A 13,518-nucleotide genomic window follows, 5' to 3' on the forward strand; every position below is an offset into this window, starting at 1 on the left:
TGGATTTTTCTTTACAAAGCTTTGGAGGCACAGAATGTTACAGAGGAGGAATTAAGGTGGGAGTACAGCTACACTACAACATGGCCATGGCTGGCCCAGGTCAACTGACTCGGGCTCATGGGTGTCAGGTTGCAGAGGCTAAAAATGGAGATGTCAATGTTTGGGCTCAGGCTGGAGCCTGGGCTCTGAAACTCCACGAGTGGAGGCCTGGGGGTGGCGGGGAGGGGAAGAGGATTGCAGAGCCTAGACTTCAGACTCAGGCTGAACATCGACATTGCAATTTTTAGCCCTGCAGTCCAATCTCTGCAAGCCTGAGTCAATTCACCTGGGCTCTGAGACTCGGTGCCACAGGTTCTTTATTGCAGTGTAGACACACCCTCAGTGATTTGTCCAGAGTTACACAGGAAGTCTAGTCTTTAACAGAGCTAAGAACCAAACTGTGCTCTCCTGAGTCACAGCCCAGTGCCTCAACTGCAAATCCATTCTTCCTCCTGGAGCTAAATAATAAACAATAGCAGAGAGACAGAGAAATTCAGAGGCACAAGAAAGAGAGAAAAGGTACATTTTCACATGAGATTTGAAAAGAAGTGAAGAGCTGGAATGGAGAGATACAGGAAGGCAGGTCCAGATGACACTGGAAAAAGGGACAGAGGAGACCAGTGTTAACAAGCAAGGGGAATGGAAAGGCACAATAACCGAAACAGTCCACACGGTTGGCTAGAGAAAATCCATGCATAGCTGAAAATACAGGAAGGTTGTTTTTGAGCTGGATTCTGAAATGAACAGGAAAACATATGTAACCCACATGCCTTTGTTTTGTTTTTACAGATTCCAGAATCTGCTTTGGTCTAGAAAAACCTTTGTGGATAGTGTTAAAGTCTATAACCATAGCTACATCTATATGCCAGCCTTCTCTATGAAGACAGGGACAGAGCCATCCCTACGGGTTTACTACACCCTGGAGGACTTTGGTGCCAACCAAACGGTGCTCTTTGCCAATCCCAACTTCCTCCGTGACATTGGCAAGTTTTGGAAGAGCAGAGGAATCCATGCCAAGCGGCTTTCAACAGGTCTCTTCCTTGTCAGCGCAGCCCTAGGTCTGTGCGAAGAAGTAACCATTTATGGCTTCTGGCCTTTTTCAGTGGACCTGCATGGGAGGTTTATCAGCCATCATTACTATGACAATGTGTTGCCTGATTCTGGGTTCCATGCCATGCCAGAGGAGTTTTTACAGCTCTGGTTTCTTCATAAAAATGGTGTATTGAGAATGCAGCTAGAACAGTGTGAGGCCCCTTTACTCCAGTCCTCTGCTTAAGGACCATAAGGAAAGGCATGGAGGAGCCTCTTTGTTTTAATTTTCATATTCTCCAAAAAGAAAATTAAAAGAGAAAGGGGGAAATATTTATGGATTTGCAGAGGTCTTAAAGATGCTACTTGTTCCATTGATAATGTGAAGGCCAAACAAGAGACACATCCTTACACACAGTGTTTTGGAGAAATAAGTAGCTCTCATGGAATTCATTCTGCATAATTATGAAATTACTATTGGAAGCAGCACCCCTGAACCTGATTGGTTCCCATTTGAAAAGATCAATTTAAAAGGGGCATTAAGGATTGGACAGAGGCTAACTGTGCTAAATACTACTCGCTGTTGAAAGTCCTTTTAATTCCAGATTAGCACGACCCCCTTTCTTGCCTTCCTTTCTTACTACCTTCCTTCAAGCCAGGAGTGCTGAATGTCACCAGCTCCCAGTGACTTCAGGGGATGGAGCTGAGGGTGCTTAGACTCTGGTGAAACCATGCCCAATTTTTGTAATCCCTAAATATTGGAAAAACCCCACCTAACCAGAGTATTTAGCAGTGATAGTCCAGAACTCTGCAGTTTACAACCATGTTAATGTAGCATTATGGACTAGAGATGATTGAAAAATGGAAATACATTTTAATGAAATGCTGGCAAATTCTTCGGGAAATGTTGAAGCTAAAAACAATTCAAGTAGCTTGGTTTTGGCCTATTGTTGTAGAATAGTAAGTTTTGTAATAAGGGCTGCTCTTGACCAATTTACTGTATGTTCTTTGAGTCTCATTCTGTATTCCTTCTTACGTCAAATGCTCACTGATCTCAATGGGAGTTTGAGGCGCACAAAGGTATGCAGGCCCAAGTTCTTAATTTACTTGTACTGCAGATGGTACACAGTGAGTATAGGTGTCTTTTAAAATTTGTTTAAACACTGAAAATCCTTTTTCCTTGAAGTCATGTTTTGTTTGTGCGATTAGATCCCTTCCTGTCTATATTGCAATGCTGGCCGTAAAGTCTTATTTTTTATTTTTCTCTCTAGATCATCTCTGGTCCAAGATATTGTTTGGGAAAAAACAACCAGCCTTTGGGAGCACTCTTTAAAAACTACATAGTGAGCAAAGAGTAAATGTCCCTGTCAGGTGCTTACATAACACAGTCACTCTCCTTGAAATCAGTGAGTTATGTAAGTCTGTACATTTCACTTAGGCTGTTCTAGCCTTTTCATGGCTTCACAGACTGTTTTCATTTTGTTTATTCCTCAGCTGGCCCATGGTCCTGGAACCTTTCTAATGCACTGTAAATTAGTACTCTTATTTTTAGGACTGTGACAAAAATAAAATAGCGGAACGACATCTTTGTCACAATTTCGGCTGCAAGATTAGCCTTTTAAATTCAGATCTGCATCCTTGTTGCTCTCTGCTCCATCACTAGCAGCTACAAACTGTCAAAACAGCAATGGTTTTTTGGGGGAGGGGGGAAAGAGGGTATGTCCTGTCATGCTTTGATGTTTTTATTTTTAGTGTCAGCTGCCTGCAATATGGAAATAATAATTTAAAAAATCCCTCAAATGTCTGTGTAGGACAGAAACAGAGAAATCTTCACACTTCTGAAATTTTTAACTGTACATTTCAGAATAAAATCATTTTAAGTATTAATATTCCAGAACATGAAATGGGCATCGTTATTTAGGTTTACAGTCCTAAAAGAAGGTGGGAGATTATTTGGATTACATAGTGTTTTAGAAATTTGTATGATCAAATTTGACTCGGTTCTATGTTTTGCTTTATCTTTGTCTATATTAAGAAGGTACAATCAACAAATCTGATAGAATGCTGCATAACCTGGTAATTCTTTCATCATGGACCTGTTCATTTTATTTATGCAAGGGTATTCAGTAAGGAAGGATTTCAGAGAATCAAATAATTTCTTTACTGCAAACTGTAGCAAATGTTACTGAGCTGTTTTTTTCTTGGACCAGAATAGATAGCTGTCGTTTTATTGTACATGTCAGGACTGCCAAGTATTTCTTGAGAAACTGCTGTCTGTAGGAACGTTAAACAGTTTGGAATTCTGTTCTCCCGTGCTTTGGGGAAATAATCTGATCAGGGTCATGAGAAAATCAGTATCTTCACTGGAAAACTTAATACGGTGGTTTGTACCTTATGGCTTGGAGATACTGATGGGATCCTCAGCAATTCTCTCGTACATGGGGGACATCCCATTCTCTCTCTTTTTATTAAAGCAGCAGACTTACTGAATCTTTTCCTAATAATCATTATGGGTCCTTCCTGACATTTGAAATCTATCATACTGAATCCTGAGAGATCTCCTATAAAATGCTGAGGGAACCAGGGAGGCCCAAGGTACACTTAAAATCTTCATTCCTATACTGGGACTATTAACCAGTTCTCGCTGTATTCCCTATTTAAGAATAAGGAATATTGCTGCACTCAGTAATATCTCTACCCATAAATTTCTAAAGGCTTATCTACATGAACATTTAGTTCACGACGAGCTGGCATGTGAATCTATCCCCTGCTAACCCAATGCACACTAAGTGTCCACCTAGACCCTGCTGCAGTGCACTAAAAACTCCCTCGTGTGCTTTTGATCTACCCTGAAGCATAATTAAAGTTCAGAATTCCAGATACAGACTTCCTTTTTTAGGCTGCATGGGTTTGTTTGTGTTTTTGTAGTGACCAGGCAGAAGGCTGGCATGTTGCGGGAAAAGCTACCTGTCACTGTCCCCATGGTTGCTGCAGCTGCTGTGTGGGAAGAGAGTACAGGTTTATAACTGAAAGGGAAGTCATGCCACAATGAAGAAGTTGTTGAAATCCTAGGTCCCCCCTCATATATCACCTCCAACAAGCTAATATCCTGTGTTAGTGTCTCCTTCATGAAGGCAACTTCAAGCTTTAGGTAGATGGTGGTGATGAAGAAGAAAGCATTCCACCCTTCTTCCCCTAGATAACTACACTATGTCTCTGCAGCAAGAGCGCTCTTGTGGTTAGAAGAATCTTGTTAGGCCATTGCACTTGGTATTGGAAAAAGTGAGGGCCTCCTAGTCACACAGTTTGGCTCAGTTGGTGAGGTATGAGAGAGCTCACATAGAGTTCCTGTCGATGCCACTACGGATTAAGTGTAGACTCTCTCTCTAAGGAACTCTCTTTAAGTTTCTTTAAAGTTTCAGTAGTTTGTGGTTTTGGGAAATAGGACAACATAACTTCAGAGTCACAAAACAAACTTCTCCTCTTGGTTCTGCAGAGAGGAACTCTATTGCAGGGGTCGGCAACCTTCGGCACATGGCCCATCAGGTAATCCGCTGGTGGGCTGTAAGACGTTTTGTTTACATTGACTGTCTGCAGGCACGGCTGCCTGCAGCTCCCAGTGGCCGCGGTTTACCATTCCCAGCCAATGGGAGCTGTGGGAAGCACTAGTCTGGCACTAAAAACAAGCTGCAGTGCAGTCTGAGTCTTGTTTTTTCAGATAATCTGTATAAATTTACAGTACAAGTTATGCAGATCTACTGTTTTCCTATTTAAGGGCCTGATCCAATGCCTACTAAAGGCAAAGGGAGTGTTTCCATTGACTGCAATGGGCATTGGATCAGGTCTGAAATATATAAAGTGGAGAACATTTTAAAGTGTCATAATAACAATATGAACCTTTATTTCTAGCTCATGTTTTCCATCATTTTCTTTGCTATTTCATCTAGATATCAGAGTACGCTTATAATGAATATCCCCAAATTCTCCCAGCATCCCTTTTGTAAGCTGTAATGTTTTGGACCACTAGTCTACAGTATTGCAGTATGTATTGTAAAGAATATTTGGGATAGCTTCATTTTAGCTCATTGCCGCCTTCTGCTTGAGTCTGCAATTAGTCAACAAGAAGTTTATAACATCACAGTCATGGCTCTGGGAATAGACTGTGATGTCACAGATGCACCACTATAGGCTTCATTCACTCCACTGGATAGGTGACATTTGCACTGCTGCCTTCACCCAGTAATTTCTCCATGGGAGGACAGGTTAAATTGTTGCTGGGGTGGTGTGGGAGTCCTGTTGGCAAATACTTCCTGGGAGATGTGCTGAATTTGGCATATCCTCAGAGTGCTCTGGCCATGCCACTGTGTCCAGTGCCATCCATTTTTTCGGCTATGTTGCCTACCACTATGGCCCTTTATGGAATGATGGCTCTGGATGCCATGTGATGCTGTTCCTTTCCTCCTTCTGTACAGACTTTCCTTCTCTGGATGCCCAGGAATTAATCTCTCTGAGAGATTTCCTTGTCATGTCTGGGTTCACTAAGGAGTAAAGGTTTTCTAAAGGAATCCTCCACTTTTTTTCTTGTCCAGTCACCTTTTGTTTTTCCAAACTCCTTTTATTATGATTTTCGAAATCAGTCAAAAGACTGATATATCAGTCTTTTCACTAATTTTTAAAATAATAATAATAAAATGAGTTTGGAAAAATATATACATAAATACTTGCCATTTTCAATCATACCTTTTTATAAATGATGTTACCAACTAACCAAAGGCTGGATTTTGGTGATAAAGGTCCAAATTCTGTGCTGACTTACACCCTGTAAATATGATTGGAGCAAATGGAGAATTTGGCTACAAAGTAGCATGTATTGAGACTGGGTTTCATAGAGGATATTATTTTAAAATAATTTCTAGGTGATTTCTGGGGAATTACATATATATTTTTGTATTAGTTTTAAATTTCTTGCCAGCATAAAACATTAAAATAGCTGAAATAATGTTTTGTCACTAGGACTGCTCTTTGGCAGTTGACATCTGGCATTTGTACAGTGAATGCTTTAAAAATGTAATTGAAACAGGATTTTGATAGTTGAAAATTATGAAATTACTAACACATTTACTAGCCTGTTTAATAAACGTGAACTGGCAAATGTTCCTAAAAGAACCTCAAATATCAAAAGGAAGTTATACTTACTCCCTTCTTTTTATACATGCTGTACAACTACTGGAAAACAGAATATCATTTGCTATCTGATTCTGTTAATTGTTTTCACTGGGGTATATTGAGCCCTGCTAGGACTATCTCCAAAATGGTGGACTTTTGAAAATAAAAAGTAATAACATGTCTAAAGAAGCTGTGGTATAGTATCTCCAACCAGCAAACCACATGGGGCACTCCGTGAACATCAAAACAGCATTCCTTGTTCTCTCCACAACAGTGTGAAAATATTTGGCCTGATTCAAAGGGAGTTTGGGGTAATTGCAGCCTCAGGATGGCACCATACAAGCCCCGCTTCCATTGAGTGCTTCTGGGAATTGGGAGGTGACCTTAGTGGCTGGAGCTAGTCCCACTTTCACCACACCTCTACAACCAGCATATTATACCAGATCCTAATTTACCACCAGTATTATAAAGTATACAGCGACTTCAAGGTTAATGTATTTTTTGTTGTGTTGACTTTCAAAGATGTTAAGAAACCACAGCTCTTCCTGAGATCAATAGGTGAGGTAGTGGCTTATCACCTATGAAAATTAGCTTCTTTGTTGCTCTGAAGCACTTCTTGAGACTGAGACAAGTAAGGATTTTCATCTCATTTAAATAATTAGGAGTTTTGCCTATTGGATTGGGGCCTCTGTATGCAAAATGCCATGCAAAGGATAATGGAAAACCTGCATTGTTCCCCTGGGTGCAATGTAAAAGCTGAACAATTCAAATGTTGATCAAAGATAACTTCTCTTCTGTCGTCCTGATCCTCCTTCCCTAGCACTGTCTTGCAGTAGCAAAGAAAGATTCCAGTCAGGATTGTAGTGGAGTTAAACATATATGATGACACAGTAAGGCAATGGGGCATAAGCAGATGCTTAAATGCTTTGCTGAATCAGGGCCTAAATTAGTCAAAGACTACCAGCTGTCCCTTCCTCCTCAGAGCAGTTAACTTCTCATCTCCTCAGCAAACATCACAGTGGCACCACAACAGCTAAGAAAGATGCTCAAAAGCATTTCGGTAAGGGGCTGATCCAAAGCCAATGTTCCATTGACTTCAGTGGGCTTTGGTCCAGGCCCTAACTCTAGAAATAGTGACAGTCACACTGGAAAAAATTCAGGTTTAATTAGCTAGAACTGGAAATTTGCAAGAAAAAGCTTGCATGTGAGATTTCATGTCCTTTCACTATCAGTCAATCTCGAAATACAGATAGTGATGCAGAGAGAGGGGCACGATTACCTCAGAGCCACAAACTTCTCCTTTCTACTCCCAGTTCTGACACTGACCTGCCTCTGTGCTTGGGTTTCCGCCCCCCGGAATATGGCAATAATATTTTACCTGCCTTAGAGGTGTTCGAAGCATTAATTAGTTGATGTTTGTGAAGTGCTTTAAAAATGAAAATCACTATACAAATGACTGATTTATTATTTCAGCACTTCCATTCAGATCAGATCCAGGGAGTGCAATGGCAAGAATTAACTATTTTGAAAATTTAAAAAGTTGGTTGACATTTTTGTGGGCAATTTAGATAGTTCCTATTTGATAACAGCCAGTTCACCCTTCCTGGTTAAGAACCACCCTCACTTTTAGGGTACAGTGAGGATACTGCCTTCAGACTGTCAAAGATTTTAAGAGACCATATGGATTTTCCACCCTTCTCAGCAAGTGAATGTTTTTGCTTTTTAATGGAAAAAAGAAAGTCCAAATAAAACACAGAAGCAAATTATGAGCTAGATTCTCAGCTGGCATAAATCATTGTAGCTCCCTTCATTTGAATAGAGCTATGCAGATTTCAACCAGCTGAGGGTCTGGCTGTACAGTTATAAAATTGATGGAAATAAGCCTACAAATCTTTCAAATTCATATGTTTTTAAACTATTCTAAGATGATGCTATTTAGTTAAAGGTACTTTTCTGTAAACTAGTTGTTTTCCATAAATACATAACACAAGTGGCTCCTTTGGATGGCTGCAACTGTGAAGTTGGTTGCAACTGTGAAGCAGACATGTTATTGCAATTTACAATTCTGCCACATCAAGGTATGATAGTGCAAAACCAAATCATACTTTGAGTGGGACAGGATGTGTTTTCCAATATGAGACCCTATTTCAATATATATGTAAAATAAATGGAGCATACAATATTCTGTGTATTCAAGTACTGTATAGTGCATGGGGTGAAAAAAAAGTTAAAAATAAAGTTTCTATGAACCAAGTAAAAAGACGAAAACCTTTATCATAGCAATGAAGATTTACCAATAAATACCTGTTTCACAGAAATACATACCTTCCAAAGAGAGATTGTCTCTGATGAATTCAAATCATGCAACTGTTTTCCAGTCATTGTCAAAAGACTTTGTTAGACTTTAATGAGGCAATTATAGTTTTTTCTAGTACCTAACTGCTTGCTTTTGGGCGAGGGGGGGGAGGGTTTCCCCCTTTTCTGGTCACTTTTGCATTCGATAAACTCATTGTTTAAGAAGTTCTTTCTGTAATTTATATCAAAGGTCCAATTCTAATCTCAGATGCTACTTGTCTTGAAAACGTAGTTGCTGTTTGTTCTTCCTGTGCTCTGTGCCATTTCTCTTCATCACAATACTAATGTACGGTCATAGACACTGAACCTCTGGAATTAGTTTTGATCATTGAGTACCAGTGTTCATCAGGAACTAGAAAATAGACTGGCTGTAACATAGTCCTTGGTTTTAGCCTCGACTGAGTGCAATGAAATAGTGAATCTGTATAATAATCATAATGCACTCACAGTCAATGGGGCATCAGTGAAATGCAAGTCAATTTCAAAAGTTCTGGGGAAAAGATCTAGGCCTCCTTTATAAACCTGACTTAACGATAGTCTATAATACTGCAAAGGGAAAAACGTTGATTATTATTGTATAGCTCATCATAATTCCTATCCATCCTCTGTCCTGTACTATTCTAGTTACCTTTCCTGGTTTTATTGTATATTTTTCTACTCTTGGCATCTTTTTTCTTCTCTTTGGGTCTCTTTTATTTTGCATCAGTCTCTGCATGTACCTCCCTAGGTCCTTTGTGGAAAGCCATGTTTCATAGACATCGTAAGCGTGCTGCCGAGTTTTTAATGTGTGTAAAGTATCTGTGTGGAGTATAATATATGAAAGAAATATTTTCATAATTTTTCACGTGTGAGTTTATATATGTTGTATATGTGTCCAATAGATAAAATATATGCTGTTTATACACAGTAGATGCATCTTAGAAAGCTTCTACTGATCTAAAGAAGATAACCAACAATTCTGCATTTTGTATAAATTTGAATTCTGTCGTCCACTGAGATCCACATGGCACAGGAACAGAAGGAGTCAATTACTGCTACCTGATTCTCTGACTTCCCCAGCATAAGTTCTGCGTACCCAACGACTAGTCTTATTTATGACAACCAGCAATAGATCCTAGACTATTCATACACCAGCTGCGAATTAGCAGAGCTGCACTCTTGTCCATCCTTGCCCTTTCCTTTCCTGACATCCTCCCTGTGCCAGAGTGGAGAGGCAGTTGGCATAGGAACTGGCTTGGCCAGCTTTACATCTGTGGAGCTCTCTAAGGAATTCCGATCCAGCCAGCTGTGACTCGATTCTGGGTTATTTGTGCTACTAAGGGAGCACCATGTGGTCAGAACTGAGTCAGAGAATCTGGCTCAGGGAATATCCCTGAAACAGTTTTGATTCTTTCAAAACAGAAGAAACTTAAAGTGTAGCAGTCACATGGGGACTACAAATATTTTTTGTTAAAAGTGGGGCTGAAGAAGATTCAAAGCATTCCCATGTGTTTCCAGATGCTTAAAAATCAAGAAGTCTATTATATGGCCGAAGTGCTGAAAACCATGAACCAGTACCCAGTATAGCACAGAAATGCAACAAATTTTCAGTCATTCAGAGACCTAGATTTTTGTTTATTTTGCATTTGAAGAATAAGCACTTATTCCTAAATCAGAAAAATGAGATCTGCATTTGTAAGTCATTTTCTACTTTCCCCGATTTTAAACAGGAGTAGTAGTGACATGTAATCTCATGGAAAGTAAGGCTTCTAAATTGTTCAGTTAGATATATGTACAATATCTTTTCTTTACGCTTGTGTTTTGTAATGTGTCACTACTGATTTCCTCTGGCTATCACTGAAGGCCCATGGTGAAAAACAAACGGGGCAGATTAAAGGTGCCTAGTGATTTTTTTTAAAAAAAAATTAACATAAAAGAAATCGTAGCAAACCACTTTAATAAGTAAATGTGAAATTTAGCATGTCGATGATGATGATGAATGTATAAGATTGCACTTGATTGTTAAAACTGTTGTGCCTATGAGCTGGGCTATTTTGTAACAATTTTGAAAAGAGAGGTTAAATGAGGAAGGAAAGATTTCTTTTAGCAATTTTTAAAAAATGGACTTCAATTCAGGCCATTTACCTTTCTCTCCATGACACCTATTGTGGTTCTGGAGATTGCAACATAAGCTTTTTCTTTATAACCATAAAGAAACTTGCAAGGAAAACAGATAATCTCTTCAGAAGGTAAACACACTTGTTTCCTGCCTTAGAAAAAGACTTTCCCCGTATTTATAAAATCTCGCTGGCCTGAGATTGTATCATGTCATCAGACAAATTAGATGGACACAAGACAACATGTTGTTATTTTTGTTTTTTTTTAACTCAGGCCACTGTCTGAACATAATAACAACAATTCCATACTGTATATTTTGAGTACATAGAATCACGTATTCTATTCTAGGGATGGGAAATAAGTGAATGCAAATAGGCATTGTTAGTGGCTTCTAGTAAATAAACCAAATTGAAAGGTAAAATAGATCAACAATTTGTGTTTTCATTATAGATATTTTGTATACACAACCATAAATCTGATAAAAATTTGTGAATTCAGGTAAAGGCAAAAATGTGTCACTGTTGTCAAATGAACCTGGGCCAAGATTTTTTCAAAGATGATTAAGGCCCAAATCTTCAAAAGTTCCTCCTTCTGTTGATTTTAATGGAAACAGTTCTGCTCATGGTGAGTACGCTGCACAGAAAGCCCACTGAGGTCAGTGACCGGGTTGTTTGACCTACGCTGTGTTCTGTTTGTGAACTAAACAGTGCAATTTGGCCCTCAGGAGCTAGAAGTGAAACAGCCCATAAAGCAGCAAAGAGTCCTGTGGCACCTTATAGACTAACAGACGTTTTGGAGCATGAGCTTGTAGGTTTGATTTCTGTGAACTCTAACCTACCAGGGGACTCTTTCCACAGCCATCCCTCCCTCCAGCCTCTTTTTTGCCTTTCAACAAGCCTTGGATTTTCTGCTTTTTAGTTTAATGTATTTGCAGAGGGGTGTCTCAATGATGGCAATGAAATAGGGTTGACTAGATGGAGAAGGATTTCACAAACCTCCCAGCTGGGTGAACAATCACAGTCCTTGTTTATGGAGATTTATGGAGCATGAATGCAGGCAAAACTCAAACAACCAAGGCTCATTTTGAGTACTTCTGAAGCATGATTTGAAATTTTGCATATTTGTAGTCAGCAGGAATGTAGTGTGTGGTGAAAATGGTACAAGATGAGCTGACCTGGACCAGTTTGTGTCGGATATCTTATGCACAAGAGAAAGGGACTGTTGATGCAGGGATCCTCCCTCTTCTTGCATCTGGCCATTAGGGGCTGGCCACAATTGCAGTACTTGCTCATTCACACAGAACAAGGGTTCCAGGTTAGTCATACTAGCCATTCCCACAGGGGCAGAGTTATGTGGGTCTTCAATATTTTGCAGTCCCTATGCACAGTGCTTATTTTCACACTTCCATTGTAATCATTTGTGGATTTGCATTCCTTCCTGTTTTACCCCATTCATTGAAAAGTGCGATGGTAAAGTAATATTTCATATTCTTGGCATGGTATTTAAAGTGGATAAGCAAACAGTTATGCCTCTGAGATTGTATAATGCCATGGATTCATTGTCCCCCTGTGAATGAAATGTAATATTTATTGCATCATTTATAATGTATGTAACCTTTACAAGCTGGATGCTGTGTCAGAATGACATGAATGCTTGGGTGACTATCTCCTTGAATCAGCATCATTTTGGCACACTCGGGGCAAAAGTACTTGTGCAAAGTGTTCAAACATCCCAAAATGTGTTGTTGTTTAGAGTCTTGTGATTAGGGCTTAAATCTAATCCTTTCCAATGTAGCAAATATTTGCTGATGGCTAAAACTATTACAAGGACTAAAGTATAACCTTCCTTTGCCTGGCAATAACATATGTTCTGTTCTTTCAGTATAATCTGTTTTATTTTCGAGTAGTGTGCAGTGCTGATTTAAAGAATGTCTACCTTCAAGATGGCTACGGTGACTGTGCCCAACCAGTGTCTAGACGACTCAATGTAGCAAAGAGTTCTTTGTGATAGAACTTATTGAGCAACCGTATTTTGTTGTCTTTTTTCTAGTCACCTTTTACAAAACATACCATAAGCATTTCTTGTGATTTTTAGCGAAGTCTCATTTGTAATATTTGATAAAGGACCTAGATTTTATAGGACTCCAGGCCTTTTTTTCATTGTTTGAGTCATAACAAACATGATCAGAAGGAACAAGTTCATTGTTTTGTTTAACTTTGATGGAACTTTTTCAGAAATAAATGTTACATTATTTATAATTTGGATTTATTTAACTTAACAATAAATATCTCCATTTTCAAAAATGAAGGTATTATTTGTGGGACTTCTTTTTCTTCTTTTCTCTGTCATCTGTCTCTATATGCTCAATAGATCAAGGCCATTTCCACTTCCTCTTTATGTTTTGCCTAGTTTGTTGTTCTGCTAAGATTTGCATCCATTGTCCCCATTTGATATTTGTCATCTCTACTATTTTATCTATTCTTTTTTCATTCCTTTGTAGGTTAGTGCCTGATCCAACACTCACTAAAGTAAATGGGACAAATGCAACCCCGGTGTAATTTAATTGACTAACCAGAGCTGAATTTGGCTCAGTGGGAGTTTTTCTGCTGCCTTTCATAGGAGTTCAATCAGGCACTTAGTTAATAGGGAAAACCCACCAAACCGTTTCAGACGAACACAAAATTCCAGTGAGGTACAACTAAATGGATAAAAAAAGGTCCTGATCCTGCAGTTGGATCGGCATGTGTGGGTGCTGGTCAGTGGTCTGCCTGCATGGGTCAGATTACAGGATCAGGGCCAAAGGTACTAAAAATCACACACAGCCATGCATTT

The 13,518-nt window shown here is 39.3% G+C and overlaps 1 protein-coding gene across 1 annotated transcript in view; it reads left to right on the forward strand.

Annotated features, from left to right (window-relative positions):
* ST8SIA1 (ST8 alpha-N-acetyl-neuraminide alpha-2,8-sialyltransferase 1) overlaps positions 1 to 12,906 on the forward strand; it is a 187,863-nt gene extending 174,957 nt beyond the window's left edge. The window contains exon 5 of the mRNA XM_050969133.1: positions 829 to 12,906. Within this exon, the coding sequence (XP_050825090.1) occupies positions 829 to 1,315 (487 nt within the window). The 3' untranslated portion in view covers positions 1,316 to 12,906. The remainder of the gene's footprint in view (positions 1 to 828) is intronic.
* Positions 12,907 to 13,518: the final 612 nt, after the last annotated feature.

Source organism: Gopherus flavomarginatus, chromosome 1 (genome assembly GCF_025201925.1).
Source record: "Gopherus flavomarginatus isolate rGopFla2 chromosome 1, rGopFla2.mat.asm, whole genome shotgun sequence".
Classification (NCBI taxonomy): Eukaryota; Metazoa; Chordata; order Testudines; family Testudinidae; genus Gopherus; species Gopherus flavomarginatus.